The 23,222-nt window shown below is 42.3% G+C and overlaps 7 protein-coding genes across 8 annotated transcripts; 3 read left to right on the forward strand and 4 right to left on the reverse strand.

Annotated features, from left to right (window-relative positions):
* The first annotated feature begins 256 nt into the window (after positions 1-256).
* On the forward strand, positions 257-5,077 carry LOC6552638 (T-complex protein 1 subunit eta). The gene is made up of 5 exons (XM_001980868.3): positions 257-402; positions 581-841; positions 913-1,732; positions 1,818-2,141; positions 4,639-5,077. The coding sequence occupies exons 1-5, from the start codon at positions 400-402 to the stop codon at positions 4,863-4,865; spliced, it is 1,635 nt and encodes a 544-aa protein (XP_001980904.1). The 5' UTR covers positions 257-399; the 3' UTR covers positions 4,866-5,077.
* LOC6552639 lies at positions 2,192-4,685 on the reverse strand. The gene is made up of 3 exons (XM_001980869.3): positions 4,617-4,685; positions 3,940-4,447; positions 2,192-3,869 (listed from the first exon to the last, which is right to left on the reverse strand). The coding sequence occupies exons 2-3, from the start codon at positions 4,244-4,246 to the stop codon at positions 2,335-2,337; spliced, it is 1,842 nt and encodes a 613-aa protein (XP_001980905.1). The 5' UTR covers positions 4,247-4,447; positions 4,617-4,685; the 3' UTR covers positions 2,192-2,334.
* A 24-nt stretch (positions 5,078-5,101) lies between the features above and the next one.
* Positions 5,102-6,365, forward strand: LOC6552637. Its single transcript, XM_001980867.3, has 2 exons — positions 5,102-5,422; positions 5,477-6,365. The coding sequence occupies exons 1-2, from the start codon at positions 5,209-5,211 to the stop codon at positions 6,025-6,027; spliced, it is 765 nt and encodes a 254-aa protein (XP_001980903.1). The 5' UTR covers positions 5,102-5,208; the 3' UTR covers positions 6,028-6,365.
* Positions 6,366-7,363: 998 nt separating this feature from the next.
* LOC6552636 lies at positions 7,364-8,892 on the reverse strand. Its single transcript, XM_001980866.3, has 2 exons — positions 8,546-8,892; positions 7,364-8,486 (listed from the first exon to the last, which is right to left on the reverse strand). Exons 1-2 carry the CDS (start codon positions 8,681-8,683, stop codon positions 7,917-7,919), a joined length of 708 nt encoding a protein of 235 aa, XP_001980902.1. The 5' UTR covers positions 8,684-8,892; the 3' UTR covers positions 7,364-7,916.
* A 5,305-nt stretch (positions 8,893-14,197) lies between these two features.
* Positions 14,198-19,531, reverse strand: LOC6552635 (putative protein TPRXL). 2 transcript variants are annotated; one of them, XM_001980865.3, is made up of 2 exons: positions 19,129-19,531; positions 14,198-18,044 (listed from the first exon to the last, which is right to left on the reverse strand). In XM_001980865.3, exon 2 carries the CDS (start codon positions 17,491-17,493, stop codon positions 16,636-16,638), a length of 858 nt encoding a protein of 285 aa, XP_001980901.2. In that variant the 5' UTR covers positions 17,494-18,044; positions 19,129-19,531; the 3' UTR covers positions 14,198-16,635. The 2 variants fall into 2 exon arrangements, with proteins under 2 accessions (XP_001980901.2, XP_015010036.1); XM_015154550.2 differs by having other exon boundaries at positions 18,759-19,529.
* A 1,265-nt stretch (positions 19,532-20,796) lies between these two features.
* LOC6552634 (vasotab) lies at positions 20,797-21,689 on the forward strand. The gene is made up of 3 exons (XM_001980864.3): positions 20,797-20,936; positions 21,295-21,492; positions 21,550-21,689. Exons 1-3 carry the CDS (start codon positions 20,909-20,911, stop codon positions 21,606-21,608), a joined length of 285 nt encoding a protein of 94 aa, XP_001980900.1. The 5' UTR covers positions 20,797-20,908; the 3' UTR covers positions 21,609-21,689.
* LOC6552590 (iron-sulfur cluster assembly scaffold protein IscU) lies at positions 21,681-23,056 on the reverse strand. The gene is made up of 3 exons (XM_015154549.2): positions 22,841-23,056; positions 22,126-22,662; positions 21,681-21,901 (listed from the first exon to the last, which is right to left on the reverse strand). The coding sequence occupies exons 1-2, from the start codon at positions 22,925-22,927 to the stop codon at positions 22,285-22,287; spliced, it is 465 nt and encodes a 154-aa protein (XP_015010035.1). The 5' UTR covers positions 22,928-23,056; the 3' UTR covers positions 21,681-21,901; positions 22,126-22,284.
* Between the last annotated feature and the right edge of the window lie 166 nt (positions 23,057-23,222).

Genomic DNA, 23,222 nt, shown 5'->3' on the forward strand with positions numbered 1-23,222 from the left:
CAAAGGTTTTAAGCGCTCAACATTCGACTCCATTAAAATATTTTTAGTTTATTTAAGAACATTGCAAATTGACAACTTAGGTAACTATATACATTATAGTATAAATTCAAGGAACTTCCTAGGATAGAAATAAATAATTCCATTTGAAATCTATTAAGTTACAAAAACACTTTCCTATTGAGTTAGGATTTCAACTTTCGCTCAAAAGTGCGCCCAAGTCCCGCGCGAACGTTCACACTGGTCGCGAACATCGATTGAAACCAAAATAACATCGATTAATCGATTGGCCCATTACTCATCGCGGAAAACGTGAACGAAAAGCAAGTTGCCGCCTGTCTGCTAGGAACTTTATTGTTTTAAACTGTAATACGACCTAAAGGCCAACCCCATCACATAAATATGGTAAGTCCTGCCGCAAATAATGCGAGGATAGCGAGGGGAACCCCTATCATGGACTCCTCTGCAAGCGGCATGCGATTGTAAACATAACCTGCAAAGAAGCTTCTCGCAAGCCGACGACATCTGCTGACTAATTGGAGACTTTTAATATATTATTTTGCTATATCCGTATGATCCATAGCAACCGCAAATCGTGCTCCTCAAAGAAGGCACCGACACGTCGCAGGGCAAGCCGCAACTGGTGTCCAACATCAATGCCTGCCAGTCGATCGTGGACGCGGTGCGGACCACTTTGGGTCCCCGCGGCATGGACAAGCTGATTGTGGATGCCCACGGTAAGGCGACGATCTCCAACGATGGAGCCACCATCATGAAGCTGCTGGAGATCATCCACCCGGCGGCCAAAACCCTGGTGGACATTGCCAAGTCACAAGACGCCGAGGTAAGCGATTGGCCCCCCTAAGAAGCCAAGCACGTGACACAGCTAAAGCTTTGTTTCACCTTCTCCTTCAGGTGGGTGATGGCACCACATCCGTGGTTCTGCTGGCCGGCGAGTTCCTTAAGCAGGTGAAACCGTTCGTGGAGGAGGGCGTCCACCCGCGAGTTATTATTAAGGCCATCCGCAAGGCCCTGCAGCTCTGCATGGAGAAGATCAACGACATGGCCGTCCAGATTGTCGAACAGTCAAAGGACCAGCAGCGTGCACTCCTCGAGAAGTGCGCTGCCACTGCCATGTCCTCCAAGTTGATTCACCAACAGAAGGACTTCTTCTCCCGTATTGTAGTTGATGCTGTGCTTTCTCTGGATGAGCTGCTGCCCCTCAACATGATTGGCATTAAGAAGGTGACCGGCGGCTCGCTGGAGGAGTCGCAGTTGGTGTCGGGCGTGGCTTTCAAGAAGACCTTTTCTTATGCCGGCTTCGAAATGGCCCCCAAATCCTATGACAACTGCAAAATTGCCCTGCTCAACATTGAATTGGAGCTGAAGGCAGAGCGCGACAACGCCGAAATCCGCGTGGACAACGTCAAGGAGTACCAGAAGGTGGTCGACGCCGAGTGGCAGATCCTCTACAACAAGCTGGCCAAGATCCACGAGTCCGGCGCCAATGTGGTGCTCTCCAAGCTGCCCATCGGTGATGTGGCCACACAGTATTTCGCCGACCGCGACATATTCTGCGCCGGCCGCGTTCCCGAAGAAGATCTTAAGCGCACCATGAAGGCTTGTGGTGGAGCCGTCATGACGACGGCCAACGACATTAAGCCCAATGTCCTCGGTCTGTGCAAACACTTTGAGGAGCGTCAGGTGGGCGGTGAACGTTTCAACCTCTTCCAAGGTAAGAATCTTATTCGTATACTTAGTTCTTTGCCTTCGTAGATGATTCACTGTAACGAGCACTTGTTATTTTCTATTATCAATAGGCTGTCCCAATGCCAAGACGAGCACCCTTATCCTGCGTGGCGGTGCCGAGCAGTTTCTAGAGGAGACTGAGCGATCCCTACACGACGCAATCATGATCGTACGCCGCACCATCAAGCACGACTCCGTAGTGGCCGGTGGCGGTGCCATTGAGATGGAGTTGTCCAAGCTTCTGCGCGACTATTCGCGCACCATTGCCGGCAAGGAGCAGCTGCTGATCGCCGCCATCGCCAAGGGCCTGGAAATCATTCCTCGCCAGCTGTGCGACAACGCCGGATTCGATGCCACCAACATTCTCAATAAGTTACGCCAGAAGCACGCCCAGGGTGAGTGTCCAAAAATATTTTCCCATACAAAGCCACCTTAATCATGAGTGAATTCGAGATTTATATTTGAAAGGGGGGAACGATAAATTTTTATTTTAAAGAACTTGTGTATGAAACTTGAACCAAAGAACATTTGTTCTTATGTAACAAATTGTAATCTATTTTGAATCACTTCGTCCAATTAGCTGTCCGTTTACTTCTTGAGCTGCTCATGCCAGAGCAGGAAGCAGGGTTCCTGGCATAGACCCGGCTTATCGGGACAGGTGTTGCACATGAACTTGCTGAACTGCAGCATTCCGCCTTTGTGGCAATAGCGGCAGTTTTTCTTGGCCGGCTTTCCATTCTGCTGGATAACCACGGGCTCGTGAAGAATGGGCTTCATCCTGGTCTGGGGCACCGGTTTGTTTTTGGACCCTTCATATGTCTCCGGCTTCTGGGGACTAACTGTTAGCGGTTCGTTCGTCACTTCTTCTCTAAGAAGAGACTTTATTATGATCACCCGGAACTCCGAGTAACTTTTTAGATGTCCGACTCGCGCATTCTGGCCATTTGCAAAGTATAGCAAATAGGAATTGTACACGAGGATGTTGAGTAGGAAAATGGTCAGCTTCTTCTCCGCCGTCAGCTCCTGGCAGGCAGCTTGGTAGTGGATCAGGTGGTGGCGACCATCGTTTCCAGGACGTAGTTGAAACTCGAGCTCCTGGATCAATTTAGGTTTTGCATTTGTCTTCTGCATGGCCATCTCTTTGGAATAAATGGCCAAGCAGTCGGAGCTGAAGAAGTACAAGCTCTTTGCCCGTCGTCGCCACTTGGCCATCATCAGTGAAGTGGCATAGCTGGTGGAGATGCTGTTGGAATCCAACCGCTTGTGCACGAGTGCCTTACTGTTGCCATATCTATTCCTGTCCAGCAGACCAGTGCAATAGATGCGTCTCTTAGCCAACTCCTGAGCCAGGCCATAGCTTCCATAGAACTTCGATGCGTACACAGTGCGTCCTCCCTGGTAACCCTCCATTAGTTTTAGGGCAATCTTGTTCCGGTGCTCCACCAACTGGCGGGAATTGCGTACCCATGCCGGTGCGTCTTCCTTCCGCACAATCTCCGGCAAAAGCTTCACCACCAGTCCGCTCTGCTCGGTTAGCATATGCAGCAGTAGTGAGTTGGTGCGGAATTTGTTGGGTAGATCCCCCTGTGAGCTTAAAGTTCCTTTCCACAGAGTGATAGGTTCATTCAGCACCAGTTGCTGGCCACAAATATATATCTCTTCCATGCGTTCGTTGATAAAGTCTAGCAGTGGAAAGTCCCTTAGTTTGGTATTGTCCATTTGTAGCTGCGGTGCATCAAAGTTGAGACAGTGCAGCAGCTGCTGATACCGTTCCAGGGGCATCTTCCCAGAGAATCCGACGAGACCGTAGAACATGTTAATGCTCCAGTAATCCGAAAGATGCTCCAGCTTCAGGTCACACATAAGCAGCGAAAGGGCCATAAAGATTTCCATTTCTTCGGGAGTTGTGGGCTTGGACTTGAGCTCTCCTCCCTTTAGGTTGCAGCTTTGGGCCAGGGAACAGAAAAACTTGGTGCGGTTTCCCAGCAGTTGGTTGAAGTAGTGCTGCGGTCCTTGGAAGCGTTGTCCGAATTTTAGGCCAGTTTGCTGGATGTTAAACTTGAAGAGTAATCTGGAGCCCGCTTGCTGGCAGCTCCAATCTGGATCGTAGTCATCCGTTTCGTCTGGTTTTTGAAAGGGAAAGGGAAATTATGTAAGTTAGGGATTGAGTGGAGGGGAGGGACACCTACTAACCCTGACAGAAGACATCTGCCGCTTGGTAATCAAGCTCCGAGTAGCCATCCTCGTCGGAATCGCTCTCTTGCTGCTCCAATTCTAAACGAACGGTAGTGGTGGCCGCCTGCTGCTCCGCTACCATCTGCAGTTGGAGTTCAGTGAGATCCGGCTTGATATCGGCCGTACTTAAATCGTAGTCTGCTAGCGCCGGATAGCCGTCCAAGGGTTCCGTCTTGATATCCACACTGCGCCGCTTCACCGGCGACCGGTGATCATCCTGGCGCGGCTTCAGTTGCTGTTTGCGCTTTCTCCCGGAGCTGGACATTTCGCCCGATGCGTTTTCTTTTCCAAATAATGTAAATACAGCGGAAATTTCAGTCGCAGCAACGCGTGTTTTTCTTCGACCTCTCTGTTCTCGCTCTCTCTCACTCGAGTGACATGTGCTGTATAGTGTGCTCTTTCGCACCTTCTCAATTCGTTTATTGCGCGGGCTGTATGCGGCGTTGCCACGTGGGCGAAATGTTGCCTGCGAAAATCGTTGGCGAATTCAAATCGGTAATTTGATTTTAAAATTGAATTAGTATTTAAAATATACCTTCGACCACGTTTTATTAAATTAAATTATTCAACATCATGTACCGTTAAAATTTTCAGATTTTATGTTCACATTAACAAGTTTTAAAGCTAAACCATACCTTTTATTTGACTTTATTGCAGGAGGCCAGTGGTTCGGCGTTGACATCAACAAGGAAGACATTTCGGACAATTACGAGCAGTGCGTCTGGGAGCCGTCTATCATCAAGATTAATGCACTCACGGCTGCCGCCGAGGCTGCCTGCATGATCCTTTCCGTCGATGAGACAATAAAGAGTCCCAAGGCCGGAGAACCCCCTATGGCAGGCGGTGGCATGGGAATGGGCCGCGGAATGGGCAGGCCCATGTAAATAGAATCATTCAGAAATCCAGAGAACACTACACCCTAATCATCAAAACTCACTTGCATTTCTCTCCTAATTTAACACGTACACGTATTACTCGGTCATACCTTCGCATTTCGCACGCTTCGAAGCAAGAACAACAGCAACAATAATCCACTGACCTATCTGTATATGTTTAATAATAAAACACGAAATTGAAAATTGTATTTTCATAACATACAAAACGTTTTTAGTTTAAATCCAGGGCGAGTTGGCAGCTCTGGTGGTAGTGCTGTTAAACGGTTTTCGTGCTGTTAAGCGCAAGCAACATATTGTTAATCCAATCCCATCCCGAAAATAAACAATAATAATGGGCAATCATAAAGTTCTCCGATCGGCGGGAAACAATTTGCGTTACTCTATGTACGAGTTCATTGACGCGGTACACAAACGATCTATCATATGGGAACGAAGCCATCCGAGCTTCCACAATCGAGAACTCAGAGATGAGGCCTGGCAGCAAATTGGCCACGAGCTTTGCGCGAATTTTGACGACTCCACCGAGCCGGAGAGACAAGAAATAGGTGGGTGCTGCCCTAAACATTATAGTGAATACCATTCATGGCTTCCAATTCCAGTTAAAACTCTGCTTAAACGATGGAAAAATACGAGGGACAGCTACTTACGGGTCAACCGGCTACGTCAAAGTGGCGAGGAAGTGGCCAGAGCTTCCTATATCTACGAAAAGGAACTAAGTTTCCTTCTGAACGTTAAAGCGGAATCGGAGGATGATGTGGAATCCATGAAGGAACAGCCCAAGCCCCAGGGCAAACGGAAAAGAGTGAGCAATGCCGCACAGAGATCTGCAAAGACTCTACGAAAGAGAAACTCCGACCAGGAATCGAATCTCGAGCACGAAATCCGCAACCAAGCCATTCCCGACAACCTGAACACGGTTCTGGAAGATCTGGCCTGCACAAAGGAGGACACCACTACTCCGGAGATCGTATATATTCCACAGTTACCACCAGATCCACCTTGCAGTACAAATACCGCCCACTTGTCCGCCGATCCTGATCAGGCCTTCTTCGACACCATAAAGCCGCATATGCAACAAATGTGCGCCGATCGCAAGCTCGACTTTCAGATCGAGGTCCTGAAAATCCTACGCAATTTCAAGCCGAATTGAAAATTCGCCACAGAAATCAAATCATTTGTTGTTCTGCATTTACATGGAGAGCAATACTTTTAACAGCAAGTTAACATATGCAGTAAAAACATAGTTAATCGTTATCGTGCATCGTCTAATGTTTAGGGCGCCAAATTTGAACACTGTACTGTAATTTGTAATTTAAAATACAAACAATAATATTCACAAAAGAGTGGTTAAACTTTAACGATACTGATTGCATCAATTATTATTTAAGTTTTAAATTACACTGCAAAAAATTGTCTCATTCTTACATTTGTGTTCTGTGCAAAGTATGTATATAGTAATTAAATGTTTACTTTTATAGTTTCGATAATGATACTATTTTTAGTATCATACATAACTTATACAACTATAGTTGAAGAGTTACTTAGTTAAGACAATGAAATATTCTTAAGAAATAAAATTTTTAAATAAAATAAGAAAGGCACATTTTAATTTGCTTTCCAAAGCAAATTCTGAGTAATAGATTTACAACAAGTATTTATATGTATATATTGTACATACGAGTGTGTACTATGGATGCATGCACATTGTCCACATGTGTAATTGATATTTTTACACAAATCCTCTGTTCTGGTTTCATCCCCTTAGCCGCTACTTTCGTGGGCCGGATGCTGTCTCAATACATATTTATCGCCTGCAGCGAAATTTTAGTACAAACATAAACTGTCAAAAAGATACATAAGCCATCGGATGGCCCATGGTCCAAAGCCGTTCGACCAGTTTCGGCTGATGTTGATAAAAAAAAGAGCTTAAACCTGTATTCATACAGCTCGTCCCTCTTATGCCAATCGAGTTTTCATTATGTATACCGATTTCTTCATGGTTTTTGCTCAACACAAAGGCAAATTTATGGATTGTACGAGTGTATTTATAAGTCGACACTCCAGACGACACCCCTAAAAAAGAAATCGCTGAAAACCGTTAAGGAAGCCATAGGGGTAACTCAGAGATTTGGAATCGGTGTCGCCTTTCAAGCGTTCCACACTGCTTGGAACTCCCTGAGTACCTCCTATGGGGGGTACGAAATCGTTACCCCGAATACCCGCCCCCACACTCCACACGAGAATTGGTACTCGTAACGTCCTGATAATGCTGTTCTCCACGGGATCGCCCCATCCCATTTCCCACTTAACTGCATATGGTATTTGTTAGTGGTTGTTTCGGGTTTCGGGAATGTTTGTCTGCGATCGGGAACCTACCCTCCACTTCACCCATTAGCAACGGCTCTGGCAGCTGTTGTGCGCTATTAAACGCTCCCTTAGATCCTCGAATCCGGCTACCTGCCTCTGCTGAATGGAAATGCACTGAGAACTTTTTTGTATTTTCTTTATTAAGTATTTGTTGTACTGATAAGTACTCTACTTATCTCGCTAGAATTGTTTTAGCCAACAATCAATACACAAAAATGATTGCAAGTGCAGTTTCTCTGTAATAAATCAAATAAAAATCTAAAAGAATTTGTCATTCCTGTAAAGTACTTATTTATAAAGATCTCCTACGTTTCTATATATGTATGTCTATCTATATCTAAATTTATCGCAGTGTACAAAGGCATTCCCAGCGTGTGTAACGTACTTTCCAGCCTTAACGAAACGGGCATTTAGGGGATTGAGGGTCTTCTACCCCTCGAATTGGTGGTCCCCTCGCATACCTGTAGCAATTCTGGGCATTGCAGTGAAGTCGAATAATAGACAGGAAGTCCCTTCGATGCCTTTTATTCCTTTCAAGGGCCGAGCCGCTCTAGTAGATCGTGGTGCAGCGATTGTCTCGACCAATGATGCTGGTCTTTGTCCTATGTTATCCTAAAACTATGTTCCTAATATGGTCGGCAGGACCAAGAGCCCTATGCAACTGAGCCCGACTCAGGTGGAGTTATCCAGAAGAACCACCTGCGTGTTTTGGTATCTTCGCCAGGCGCTCTCCGCCCTTTCCAAGTATTCACCGATCTCCTGTCGCTTGTTGGGAAGGTCGTACTTCTCCAGAGCTAGCTTAAGGAGTACGTACTCCAGGCTGCGGATGCCTCCGAGATTGATTGGATCCCTTAGGTTGTCTACCAGGGCAACGAATTTCTTGAGCAGCTCCACCAACTGCCCAAAGTTGCTCAAATCTTGCAGTGCAGCATCCACCTCGTTGACGTATCGCATACTCTGCTTAATTCTCCTGGCCAGATCGGCGCTCCTGCCAACCAAAGGTGATAGCTCCGTATTCAGCTGTTGCACCGATCGGCGCGTATCGATCACCTTCTGCAAAGTATCCTGGTTATACTGATCCTGATCCGTCCACTGGGTCATTGGAGCCTTGGTAGTAGCGCCTTCGTTGTCCACCATAGATATCCGATTGTTCTCCACAACAATGGTCTTGTCAATGGTCGCGCTCACATTTGGGGGCTGCATTACGTGGAAATCCAGGGTGAAGTGGAACCGCATGCTACCCTGTAAGGATGCGGATTTGGTTAGGAAACATCCCGAAAACTTGCACAATCAAAAACTACCTGGACCAAAGTAAATGGTGCTAAGAAAACCAAAATAGTCGTAGAGGACCACATCTTGCCGCCGAACTGAGAAATGTTTGACTGACTCCAAGCTGAAATCTCACGATCAGACCACTTCATGCAATCCAGGCTCGACATCGCGGCCTATCAAGCCGCGGGGTTATCACACATCGTTCCCACTTGACCGATAACAGATCCATTCAATGAGTTTTCTAGCTATAGAAACCAGACGGAGCCCTCGGTGGGGGGAGAATTTTCCATTGCCAGACAAACAGCAAGTCACGTGGTCGCCGAGATGAAAAGTTAAAACAGTGAGGTGAGCGATTGCTAACATAAAACCATTTCAAGGTGCTTGGAATAGCATTTCAATTGGTTGAGAGGTTCGTATTCAAGATGACCTCTCTGGAAACTAGTAAGTTCTTTGAACCTGTCGAGGGTACACAGAAATAAGAATAATCTTCAACTGACTAAACGGATGTCATATATGGCCTATTAATATGAATTAGTGGAATACAGACGGCAGTAAAACAATGAGATGCCATTATTGTGGGGACTTGGATCTGAATGCAGTTAATATTAATTAGCTGTTATGGATTGATCCATGCCCATAAAGCTCCCACTTGGAATACAAATGTAAGCAATTTAAGGAAAAAATGTTTGGAATACATATACATATATTTATCCACTGAGCAACGTCGTAAACTTAATACATCTGATATAAAAGATTCAATGGGCTTTAATGGCCCGCATGGATATTTGGAGTGCGTGAATCATCCACCTTTTTTTGGGAACTTATTTCACAGAGTCATTTCCGTTATGAACTCAGCCGAGTTTTGACTCTCTAAGGGCTAACATCTGCTCGAATACTACGCTTATCAGCCGTATCCGTCTGAGGTAACAACAACCACTCTTATCACCACACATATGTGCTGTTTACGCGTGCAATAATAATTATAATGTACACAGAGCCACAGCGATAAGGTGCGAATGCTATCAGAGTCCGCAAGTACCCCACATATAGTATAGCACACAAAGTCGGATGTTTGTTTGTGCGAAAGTATGCCTTAATTTAGAAAATGGTATCAAAGCAAAGCAAAAGCAAAAGCAAAGCAGGGCAGTCCATGGAAGCGAAGCCATGGCGATAGGGGCAGGCCAAAGAAAAGCATAAAGTGTGGGAATAGGAATGGGAATCAATAGTAGAAATTGCGCAGCAGATTCAAATTATTCCACTGCCTGAAAATAACAAAAATCCAAAAGGAAGAAAAAATATAATAACCGTTGACACACACTCACATGATTTCCCATAATATATTCACAATTCTTACACATAAAAAAACTGTTGATATATTTAAGAGCTCATAAAAATAACACAAAATTCAAGTGGAGTTACTCAGCTGGTAATTTTCTGAAAAAAGTTACTTATAGATAACACAGTTTGCCAACGAAACTACAGCAATAAATGAAACCCCAATAGATGAAATATTTATAGCTCATAACTACAATAAAATGCAGTACCGACGTTCACTTGGAATAAATATTTTCTCTTGTGTGCTTAACTTATTTTTATATTTAAATTTTTTATATTCTTCCTCGCCATTTGCGTACTTCGCACGCACATATACATACATACATACATATGGGCGTACAAAAATACAGGGGAATGGGGATTGGGGATTGGGGCCTGGGAACAGGGGGACGTAGGAGGTGGGAGACCAAGGGGTCGTCCGAGACCAACGCACAAAACTTGTAAATACGAACGCCACCCATCCCGCTCCGCCAGTATCTCCATCCCGCTCGGCACACAGCGCGTGTGGCGGCACAACGTGAGCGTTCGGATGTGTGTGTATCTTACAGATACCAATTGCGTAGATACAGATACATCTACGGACCCAGTTCGAGACCAGTGCACGCAACTTTTTGTTTTGCCTCATCTCGTTTCGGATACCCCGCATAGTCCGTTCGCCAAGAAAGGGTATATTGGGCGAAAACATACCCGTTCGTATTTAAAATGATTTTGTAATTAGCTTAAGAACATATTTTGTATCCAGAAATTCAAAGTTACAATGTAATGTACACTGAAATGCAGCCAAAATGCCAATCAAGGGGTATGAACGTTTCCATTAAGTCACGTTTCCCCATGATTTATGTATATGTAGTCTTTTCTTTAGCTCTGGGCTTTTATTTTTATGTTTGCAATCGCAAATTCGAACGGACGTGAGGGAAAGAGGCGAAGTATACCCCTTTACCGGCCATCCTCTCTGAAATCCACTATCGCCGCCGCCATTTATCGTTTGCAATTAGCTTAAGCAAAGCGCCATAAAAATAAAAGAGTAGCCACCAAAAGCAAAATAAAAACAAAATTGTTTACGCTTTTGATTCGCCTTAAGTTTGAGTGTAGACATACAGACATCCATGGCAACAAATATGGGCAGCACCTCTTGTCGAGTTTGAATACCACAATGCACGATTGCCTCGACTACCGGATACCCATAAATATAAAAGTTATATCTAAATATTTACCAGATTTATTCAAGTTTTGAGTTTTAATACCAATTCTGTTGAAATATAGTGCTTTTCGGCACTACGTAAACACCATCCGCCGTTATACATACGTTATATACACGTACATATGTATATAAGAACGTGTGCATATATTTCTCGGGGGTGGCCTGAAAACCGTTGAGAGCATAACAAAAAAATTAAAGAGTGCGGGTTTCAGCATAAAACGAAATCAACGGGGAAAACCGCTTTCGATGCTCAAATACGGACAACCATACAGTTATTGTCTTGTATTCGTAGTCATTGGACTCGATCGGATATGTGTAGTACATATGAAGTACAAACATAATGATACGTACATACTGTACTGTATGTACTTCAGAGGTAGCGAAGCGGTAAACAACGACACCGAATTCAAAACCGAAGCCCATTGCCAACATAGTGTGTTGTCTGTGAATCCAGTTTTCTTTTGCGACATCGTTTATAAAGAAATCCCAAAGCGGCGAGCTAAAAAACCGAAACATCAAATGCAGAGAAACAAAAGCCAACAATTGGGTGGATGATTCATGCCATCCAAAAATGAAAACATTTTCGGTGTGTATCAAAGCACGTTAAAAGAGATGTAAATGGGACCTGGAAAAAAGTATACAAATTTCGCACATATTTTTTAGAAAACCGATATTAAAACGTGTAAAGCTGCAGCATATTTGTTCTCTGTGGAGCGGTAGGTGCGAGATGAGGTGACTCGAAGCACGTTCACCGCTCGCAGCTCGGCGTCTGTTTTTTCTTGGAGCAACCTCTAGAGAAATCCACCTAGATAATACTAGTTTGTACTGCCAGTGAGTCACATTCGTGTTTTGCCCACTTACCTCTGAACTAAACCGATCCAACAGCTCTCGCCACTGTCCTCCTTCTGGGATCGCCACTTTTCTGGGGTTCCATCGAAGAGACGGGCACTTACTTCTCGCCAACTCGCAGTATCCCTAAATCCATCCACATTCTCTTCAACTTTGTGCAATTTTCCAATCAGCCAAGCTCTATTTTTAAACATTTAAACTATTTAATAGCAAATCATAATCATATGTAAATGGGTTTCTAAAATGCGTTTCTAACCAAATGGAAATTGCCTACTAATCGCTGTTGACATTCAAAACTCGAGAAGTTGCCTTGACTCATATTCCCTAATCGAAAAAGTTAACTCAGAATTACTTTGGCTTGTGCGCAGTTTTCAGCTTGAATAAGTTTAAAAACAAGGGGAAGCCATTAAATTATAAGCTTTTTTCTGGTCCAAGCAGAAACTAAAAACCTCAAGATAGTACAAATAAGAGCTGGGCTGAAAAAATCCAATTATTTACGAGTAGATGGCATGCGGATTTTCGGGTCGGAAAAGTTGGACGTCATCTGGATATCTTTGGCGGTTTCCATTGAAAATATTTGTATCTCTTTGTTCACTTTTTAGGGGATTTGGGGAAGTGGATGGGGTGGGAATGGGAAATGGGGTTCTATCGAGTGGCTGGGGTGCTTTTTGGGAGGGGATTTACACATTGATTGTTTGATCGTTAGGCAATTGTTTGGTTTGCTTGAGTTTTAACTTGACTTTGATGCTAGCTGAGCTCTCTGGGTAAGATCTTATCGGTCTCATATCAATATATATAAACTTTTTATACATTTATGTATCTATTTTGTGTAGTGGTGTGATAAAACCTTTAAACATTTATCGTTATCATGCTGACTGCTGTGTAAGAATCTATAAAATGCTTAGATGTTGCGTATATAAATTTCCTCAACTCACAATGACAATTCGCACTTATCGCATAGATATAGATGTTTCTTATGGATTCGCCGATCCGATTGCGGTTACACAAATATTAGGCATCTATTCAGAACTAACATAGGAACAATCAGGATAGTTTTTCACATCGAAACGGAGTTGGAAATGGTTCTATTATGCCCTTCGGCTCTGTAAAGTTGCTTATCGTTTTATTATTTTACTTTGTGTGTCGCAATATCTGGGTGTTTGTGAAATCGCAGCACAAATGCAGCTGCATTTATTTATATTTATATGCATATGTACTATATGCGCATTTTCCTTTGTTTCGATCTCCTAGCAAAGCGCGTTTTATTTTTCAATTTTATTTTTTGTTCTTTTTTGTGGTTTCTCGCTTAGATGTCGTGCTGAAAACAAAAACATGTGAGAACCTCGGTAGTGGAATTTTTCGGAGCACATGTTGCTCGACTCTTCTGGAATGTGGAGGGGGTTATAGTATGGGGGATTTGCCGATTAGCTCTGGAATTGAAATTGCCAACGAAAAACTGTACGTGATAACGCAAATAAAAACACAAATTTGAGGATTTTTTTGGTTAATTATACAAAGCTTTAATAAATTACTTTACGAAAGCCATGTACAATTGTTTATTTGTTTTTTTCTATTGTTTTGTTGTTGTTTGGTTTGTGGGGTTTTTTCTTCTTTTTTCTCAAATTTTAAAAGTTGACTTGGATTTAACACATTTCCAATATTGCTTTACAATTCTCAGATTTTTATTCACAATCGTTTCTATAATTACAATATTGAATGGCGAGTTTGCTCTTCATATTCGCATTCATCTTAATGGTCCATTTAAGGTAATGGTGAGGGTATTTAATTAATCGTTTTCTCTTCAGTTGTATTTGTTGGTTTTAATTTGTATATATACCAGGTTTAAAAATATAGCAAAGTATCACAAAAAATTGCAAATTAAATTGTAAATTAGATCAATGGAGAAATTAAAAAAAAATACATAGTGCTGGTTGCTTTCTTTTCATTGTTTTTTTGAAACGACGAATCATGTTTCGGCTTAAATAAAAGAGGTTAAAAATAATATTCGAACTTGGTCGAATCGTCGTCGTTACGCTTTAAATTTAAATTAAAAAATTGAATTTGAATTATAATTTCAGGGGCCGACGACTCGCAGTTGCCTTGGGTGGGGGACACAAACGCCTTGGACTCGCACGGAGAGCTCCGCGATCTTGTTTCGGGCTCCCAACTTTGAAATGGAAATTAATTTGTACTGATTGGTGTTGAAAAAGTCAGCGGGCCGGAACGTTTGTGCCCACAGTCCAAGGCAGAGCAGGCGAATCTGGGGCTGTTTTGGTCTGTTTTAAATGGTTTTCTCTTTTTTGAATTAATTACAAATAGGCTTTGTATCTATCCTGCTTCCATGACATCTAAGCTGTTCTCTGCTTAAACTGACGTCCAGTAAGTAACAAACGTTTTGCTTACACTTAAAAAAAAATGCAAAATTCTGCGCGACAAGTTTTGAGTTTTTCTGTGGGGTGTGTTGTGTGTACTTCGCATGGGGCGGGGGTAAATGGGGGTGAGCTGGGGATTTCCCGAGCACTGCTCGAGTGACCCTCGCTCGGTTCAATACTCTAAGTAGTGGGTATGTGGATGGGGTGTACTTGTAGTGTAACTTGAAGATACAAGCTTTAAAGCTACCAATGTATGACAACTTGCTCAGTAAACCTAAACAGTACTTGACTTTTTTGGCTTTTCAACATTTTTAAAACTATCATCGAGTGTTTTGTTATAGTTTCATATCTTTTCATCTCTCATTCTCGTTTCATAATTTAGCTGGTTCAGGAAGTTAAACAATATGCGTAAACAAAACTCAAGTGCGTTCTTATTTCTGGGGTTTTCCACTATCAATTACGTTTTGGGGTTCTTTTTGTTTTTGGCTTATCACTTCGGTGCCAATTCAGTTGGCAAAAACACATAACAAAACTCACGCTGCCTCTTTCTACGCAAAATACAAATAACTTTGGATTGGCTGGGGATAGGGAAATGTGGGTGGGGGTTGCTTAAATAATTTACATACATATTAATGTTAACAATTAATAAGTAATGCTAATAATGAAAATAAGGTACTGGGTTCAAGTGTTTCAGTATTGAGCATCAACGAATAGTTTACATAAAGTAGTTTCATTTCTTCCTCATCTCGCGATATCTATATCTTTTCCTCTCTCGTAAAGCCTTCGCTTTTGGGGATTGCAACTTATATAGTTTTTAGTTGTTTTCACAATTGTTTCCGCTCGGCGCAAGATCAAACATATTTTGGAATAAATAAAATCTTGCTTGCGCCCATTGCGTGCTAACACATTTACAAGTGCTGATCTTATGATCTTATTCTTATTGTTTATCGATTTCTCGTTTTTAGAAAATTTTATTTGAACATTTTAGCGTTGTTCCCTTCTATGTACAATTCAAGAATGTTTAAATTAGAATTTTTTAAAGCCATTTCGCAATTACACATTAAGAATAATTAAACATGTTCGCAGTTCGCATATGTAGCTCAGTATTTTTGGGCAATTGCTTCTCTTTCGCGCGACGTAAAACTAAAAGTAATGGAAGTATCTAGGTTGGTCAAAATTACAATACAATAGTGGATCAATATATCTTAAGGTAGAGGAGAGTTACAGATGTTGATTTGTTTTTCATAGGCAAGTTGAATGCATTTTGCGCTGCGGCTCTGCTGCTGCTCTGCTGCGGCGGCTGCGTTGAGTTGTTGTCGTTGAGTTTTTGTTTGAATTAGTCTTTGTGATTTGGTGGGTATACGATTTATAGTAGTTGCATTATTATTATTATTAGTTAGTAGGTATTATCGTGTCTCTTGAATATACTCTGTTAGCTTTTGCTGCTCTCTGCATTTATTCTTTATCAACATTTAAGGTACGTTGCACATTTTGTCCGCTTTTCGGGGGATAAACATAAACTGTACGTTATGTTGCGCTTCTAGCGTCCATTTTTGAATTACTCATAAATATTATTATATTTATAATTTTACTTATTAATTAATTTTCAAGTCTATTTGCGTATCACGTTTAAAACAATGTTCAGTTGTGAAGTATCCGTTGTTAGACATATAAAGTTCTCCTTCCTCTGCTCGGCTTTTCCTCCATTTAGTTTAAGTCCTCATTCCATTTGGTTTTCCTTGTGTTTTAGCCAGGCTTCCATTGGGTGTTGTACTGGTTGCAGTTTGTCGATTGGCTGTCTTTATAAAGTTTGCGCATTGAAGTTGACAGTGGAGATTGGGGGGTTTGTCTATGTAGCGGGGAATTTTGCATCTTTTTCGCTGTGTTTATTTGTTCTCAATGTCGTTGTTGATGTTCTTTTGTCGGTCGGTTATGTAAGGACAGTTGTTTGTGTGTTTGTATTTGTTTACTTTCAGTTTTCCTTGAAACAGTTTTTCTTTTCTCCCTTTATAGCTTCTCAAATTGGTTTAATTGTTTTATGATACACACTTGAGATCACAAACATTACTCTTGTATTTTTTTTGTTTTTGTTTAAAAAAGTTCAAATTTCCAGTTGAAATGTTTTCGCTTTTTTTGTAAAGGTTTTTTCATTTTTCATTTTTTGTTTTATGTTTTTGTTAATTTTTTTTTGTTGGTTTTATGTTCATTTCGATTTTTTTGCAACTCATTGACGGGTTCGGGGTCCACCGGGTGTTCTAGCCATTCATATCGGTCCTCCAGATCCATCTTCAGATCCAGCTCTAGATCCAGATCCTGTTCCTGCCTCCCTGTTCCAGACACTGATCCTCCAGCACCAGTGTGGTTACGACTGCACATTGAGCAGCAGCTTCAGGTTGTGCGTGTCGAAGTCATCGAGGAGATTCCGCTTCGAGCGGCCCGTCTGCATCGGCACCTGGAACTTGGGCATCGACGGCATCGTCATGGGAAGCTTACCCTCCGACCTGGACAGCGTCCAGTGCTGGGGGGGCTTGGGCAGCGCTGTTGGAGCTGGTGCATCGAAGCACTTGCTGCCCGCGAAATGCGTCAGTGCGGTGGGTATGAGTTGGTGCTGCTGCTGCTGCATCTGGTGCTGGGGCGATATCTTTCCGCCCAACGAGGGGCTCTTCCTCTGCTTGCGAGCCGAACCTCCGACGATTCCCGGCGAGAAGCCTCCACCCAAAATGGTGGCCGGTGACTGTCGCACCTGCATAGCTCCCTGGGGCGAACGTCCTCCTCCGTTCCTCCGGTTGTTGTTGGCAAAGAAGAAGCCTCCGCCGCCTCCAGAGGATCCCTGCTGCTGCGGCGACTGGCGCTGCTGCGACTGCTGATGCTTGTTCTTGGATCCGGTCGACTGGGATTGGGACTGGAGTTGCCGCTGCTTCTGGTTGGGGGGCGTGGCAAGGGCGGATAGACCCAGGCCAAGGCCGAGACTCGTGGGCGAGGAGCTCAGGAAATGGGCGTTATTTGTACTGCTGGCAATACTGTTGGAATGTGCAGTTACCAAGGGCGTTGCTGGTGCGGATGCGGATGTGGGGGAGACGGGTGCGGATGTGGGCGAGGGGGTGGATGAGTTGGATGCGGAGGTCGCTGATGATGCTCCCTTTTTTAATCGTATGGACTTGGTGGCCGATGCGGTTGTCATTCTGATGTTGTTCCTAACGCTATTGTGCGAGTATGTCATAGTAATTTCGTCGCTTTCCGATCTCTGGATCGATATCTCTGCTCTGCTCTCCTCTTCACGTACTCTCTGGGATCACTTTCCTCTTATTAAAATTTCTGCTGTTTTGCCTTTTTGTTTTTGGTTAATTCGCTAAATTAATGCTTAACGTTAAATATCACACGCACTTAAATCAATTCTTTATAAATCGAAACCAAACGCCTTCTGCTGCTATTGCTATTGAGATGTTGATCTAGCTGCGCCGCTCTGTTTTCTTTGGTTGCTGATAGTCGCCGAAGTTGAGATGACCTCCAAAATGGAAACGAAAAAGGGCGACGGGCGGCTGAGCACGTAGCTGCTTTTCCACTTCTCCAGGTTCTGGGTCTCGCCTTTATGTTTTATGTACAGCTGCTGTTTACTTTATTTAGTTTTACTTGTAACGTTATGTATTGTTTATCAGTCTGTTGATTTATCTCTTTTACTCCGGTTAAGCTATCCTTAGCTATAATTTCGCAAACTCTTCTCTGATCTCCGCTGATTCAACTGCTGATTTCGCATTCCAATCCGTGCTGATCCTGTTTTTTGGGGAAGAGCGGAAGAAACCATTGAAAAATTGAAGCGATACATTTTGCGTTATGTTAACAGGGATGCTGTTAAAGTAAGTCCTATTTCCTATGAAATCAGCATCAACCATATTAAATATAAATGCCTAACAAAATGATAAATTAAATAAGCAAAGAAAACTATGCAGATTGTTGAAATATATTCTGAAGTAAAAAGGTCTTTTTTGAAATTTGGGTTGTATAAGAAAAGGTAATTATGTACATTATATACATTTGGAAAAACCTCAGTACACATCACAATACCTTTTTACCTGAGTAGGAAATGTAACGTTTCAAAGGTAAATCAAAGCAGTTCTATTTGGATGGCCGCGTGTGTGTGTATAATAAGAAACGGGAACCCGAAAAGGGGAAATAAGACATGTAACGATTACATTTCCAGGTAGCAACAACCTGTAACGTAGTGCTAACTACGTAACGGCTGCATTATCGTCTCCGCGTGTGTGTTCAGTCTGTGTGTGCTATTTACGTCAACAAAAGGTGTTTGTTTGGCTATTCAAGCAAACTTGGGACGTCAGAGGGACGGACCCGCATGCACATACAAAAATACGTACGCATATTTGTACATATGTACATTTATTTTGCGAGAATACCTGAATTAATGAATCAACACACACACACGCATATACATACACACTCGCAGCGATAACAAACACAATTGCGACTTACTTTTTTGCCGTAGACCTTCTCACACCAACGAGAGTGCGTGCGTATGTATGTCGCAGTTTTCTCAGCCACTTCGTTATACAGATACCGATATTTCGACAAGCGTTATATACAAAATGGGTTGAGTTTGGGTTAAAAGTTGCCTTGATCTAGATGTTTCACTTTAAAATGTTGCGGGAATTGGTTTGTCTTGCGTTTTTTGCTCTTTTTTTCGGATTTTATATGGGGTTATATGTGTATGTGTTCGCAGCTGTGTATATATATGTGTGTGTGTATTGTAAAATCACTTTCAAAATGGCGACGGGCTGGCTTCGTATTTATATATTTATATATATATAGATGTAATTCCGCTTAAAGCTTTCTCTTCACTTACAGACAAAGGCTCAAAAAAATCACACTTTCAACTGATTCTGATTCGGATTTTGTTAAACTCTTATGTACACCACCGTCTATTGCGCAGCGTTTATTTCGAATTCGATTTCCGTTATTTTCGCTCGCCAAGTACTTCACTTTAGTGTGTGCTTTTCTGTAGCCTCACTCGTTGTACTTCGACGCGTATTAAAATATTAAACTTTACACAAATATTTGATTTATATCACTTAACTTAGGACATTTACAATATGTGTTACATATATATTTATTTTTGTAGCAGAAATTTTAATCAATATCTTTATCTTCTTCGCTTATGCTTGTTCTTTGCGCATCGGTACGCTTGCCTCGAATTTTCCACCATGACTCACACAATCGCACGGCTGCGCGGGCTTATATACGCCCGATGGCCACCGACGCGGGGTACATATATTTGTATGTATCGAGATATTTTTGGGCAACCCTGGGTTCTTGGCACGGTTGCATCAGCGAATACTCAAACCGGCTTGTGTAGTCAACACGTTGCTTAAGGCCTGTTCAGACTTGCGGCGACTGCGATCAGCAATTAAAAATAATTTTTTATTAGCAAACGATTGTTTTTACTCCAAATAGTCAATGTTGTGGACTTGGGAAGTGGTCCTGAAACGACTGTTTAAAGTTGGCAATAAATGAAATCTCGCTACCTGCAATCGATTGCTACCTACTAGAGTTGTCACATCTGCCGTTTTGAGAAGCCAAGAGCGCGGTAAATTTTAAATTTTGAAACGACAGCTGGCCTTTTGGAGAGTCATTACGTCTAAATCCGGATTATAGCATTCTTTTCTTAAAAAATATGCAACTCTTTTTTAAGTATATTATTGTATAATATGAAGACTATGTATAAAATCAAAAGACTGAGTGCACGTAAAATGAGAGCGACACGTTTGCAATTAAAAACTTTAGCCATTAAAACACGAAATTTACCCAATTAAAGATTGCCATCTTCTCCATATTGGGTATACTATCTTAAATTTAATGGTCGATGCTCAAATTGAATGCAACGCCCTTGCCATTTTATTGTTTTAGGCGTACACATCAGTGTTACACAATAATTTTAATGGCGATTAATTTACAATTCATTTAACATTATCAGTAAAATGCCTGCTAGTAGCTAGATAATATAAATAAATACCTTATACGAATCCAAAGCATCATAAAATCAGAAACAAATTTTGTTTTCCGCGGTTAAAAGTGCTCAATGGGGTATTATGACATATATTTTTCAGGATGTCATCGTGGGATGCCCCGTTAAGTGGATAAATAAAATAAAATAATATGATGAGAACCGCTTAGAACCGGCGACGCGTGTCACTCAAAACCCGCCCATGCTCAGATCCAGCCTGATCAAACCCATTATCTATCCAAATTGCCGCGACAGCATCATCATTATCATCTCGTTGACCCACCATTGTTATCCCCCGACGGGGTACCCATATAAACAAGTGCACTTTATGTTTACTTGCCTGTTTTTAATACACATCAATCCGCGATTGTGTGTGGGTTGAGGTGAGAGATACGATTCCTATCGCACTTATATGTGTCGCCGGATTGTCCACCTATATATTCTGCAGCTGTATCTGTGCTGGTTTTCTATTGTTCGTGAGCCCGGCTTTGTATATAAAGGTGATCAATCTCGCAGCCCAACATTCAGTTCACTTCAAACGCGACTCAAAGCCGGTTTTCGCGAAAGTCGAATCTTTTTTATTCTAGTTGTGATTTCGTGGAAATTTTGATTGTTATTCGAAATGCGATTCGCTCTGTTTGCTTTTCTAGGTACATAATAATGCCTGTTCTTTTTATCAGATATAGAAAATACAAAACCATGTAACCTAGGGTAGAAATCAAATTTTGTATCGATGCAAGCCACTTGAATTGAATGTTTTGTTGTATGATTGGAAAGTGCAAAAATAATCAGGTATCCATTAAGACCAAAAAGCCAAACGAATGATCTCACTAACAGAATTATATTGTGATCTACAAAATTATAATTAGTTTTGAACGGTGATGTAATTAAATTTGTAAAGCATCAATACATATTTTTCTAGTTTTAATTTAAACATATTAGTGTAATTTTGACTCTGACCGCCCTCAGAGTTTTAACATAAGCATCTAATTCAATAAACTCATTTAGCACTCTGCTTGCTGGCATTCGTCCTGGCTACTCCGGCCAAGGACACCAAGAAGCCGGCCACCAACAGCTGCCAGCGAAACTGCGGCGAAGTGTACGAGCCCGTTTGCGCAAAGGCTAAGAACAGCAGCAAGGAGCGCCTCCTCACCTTTGGCAGCCCGTGCGTCATGGCCAACTACAATTGCCAGCACGCCGACGATCGTAAGAGATCCTCCGGTATATAATACCAGAATGAAATGTGATTTATTTTATTCACAGCATTCGAGCAGAAGTCCAAGGGAGAGTGCGGCAACGGTGTGAGCGTTCGTCTCTCCTAAGAACTGGAAGTCCAATTTCAACACGTTTTACAAGTGAACATCTTTCCATAATGGTGCAATAAAATATTCATGTATTTTTTATTCCAACGGGAACGTTTTATTTGATATCGAAGCAAGCTTGTATTTCGCAAAACAGAACAGAAAATTTAATAAGCTCTCGGGATTAATTAGATGTCCCCTCTAAAATACACACGTGCATATGCATTCATACAAGATCAGTTCCAGCTATCCTTTAGTATCAATGAAATAGGTTTCTAAACTCCTATTCAGTTATCAGCAGTCACGCGGCCAATCTGCAATCAAATCAAAGCGTTAATCAGTTGGCACGAGTATTATTCTTATTATTGCAGTAAAACTGTGTTAAGAGCAACTAGCCAAACGGCAATAAACGGAGATTATTTTGCAATTGATTGTGATACTTAGAGATGAAATCTCTTTTCTAACATAGTAATTTTTATATTATTAACAAATAGTTTCTCTTAACCGCCATTCACTGTGCTCACAACATTTGACTCACCACTCACAGAGCTCTAGCGAACAATAATCGCATACTACGACCTAATGCCAAGTATTTATATAGTATATGGTTTTGTATTGTATGGTAGAGTACTTATAGTTGTTTTTAGTAGTTGTTCAGAGATACACTCCACTACATTCACAGATTCCGTTCCGCCACTCAGTTGGCCACCTTCTTCTGCTGCTTGACCTTGTAGTCGGCCAGGGCCGCCTTGATGGCATCCTCGGCCAGCATGGAGCAGTGCAGCTTGACGGGCGGCAGACGCAGCTCCTTGGCGATGTCCGTGTTCTTTAGCTTTCCGGCCTCGTCGATGGACTTTCCCTTCACCCACTCGGTGGCCAGGGAGCTGCTGGCAATGGCCGATCCACAGCCAAAGGTCTTGAATTTGGCGTCCACTATCTTGCCGTTCTCGTCCACCTTGATCTGCAGTTTCATCACATCGCCACAGGCGGGAGCTCCGACCAGGCCGGTGCCCACTGTGGTATCCTTCTTGTCCAGAGATCCCACGTTGCGCGGGTTTTCGTAGTGCTCAACGACCTGTGGGTGTAAATAGGTGGGTTAGTCACTTGGGAGTTCTGCTATCGCGCTTATCACTTTGCGTGCCGCCTGCAACGCTGTCTATCAAAACGACAACAACGTCGTTTCTTATCTATATTATACAGCTTTCGATATTACGAAAGAACCTTCCGCGCGGCAATTGCGAGTATAAACTTACATTTTCATGATACAATGCCACCGGGACACTCTGCACGCGCTTCATCTGCGAACGCAGCAGCCGGGAGGAGTTTCGCACCAGGGACATATTTAAGTAGTATTTGTCAACTAAATAAATCAATTTATTGAACAATTGTTGTGAAATTCGAAGAGAACGGAGAAACACGGGCAACTGCGCGTTAGAAACAGCTGTTGGACAGTGTGCCCGTTCTAGAGCAAATGTGAAAGTACAGCAAATATCGATAGTAATATGTTATGATTTTCGAACAGATTTCTTACATATATTATTACTGATTTCTTTCAAGAAAAGAAAATCCAGAAAAGGGACTTATTTATGATTACAAATTAGATATAAGCGCGTATGAAGTGCCCTCTTGCATTTT

The sequence above is a fragment of the Drosophila erecta genome, unplaced genomic scaffold, assembly GCF_003286155.1.
Source record: "Drosophila erecta strain 14021-0224.00,06,07 unplaced genomic scaffold, DereRS2 tig00000000-arrow-pilon, whole genome shotgun sequence".
In the NCBI taxonomy this organism is placed as follows: domain Eukaryota; kingdom Metazoa; phylum Arthropoda; class Insecta; order Diptera; family Drosophilidae; genus Drosophila; species Drosophila erecta.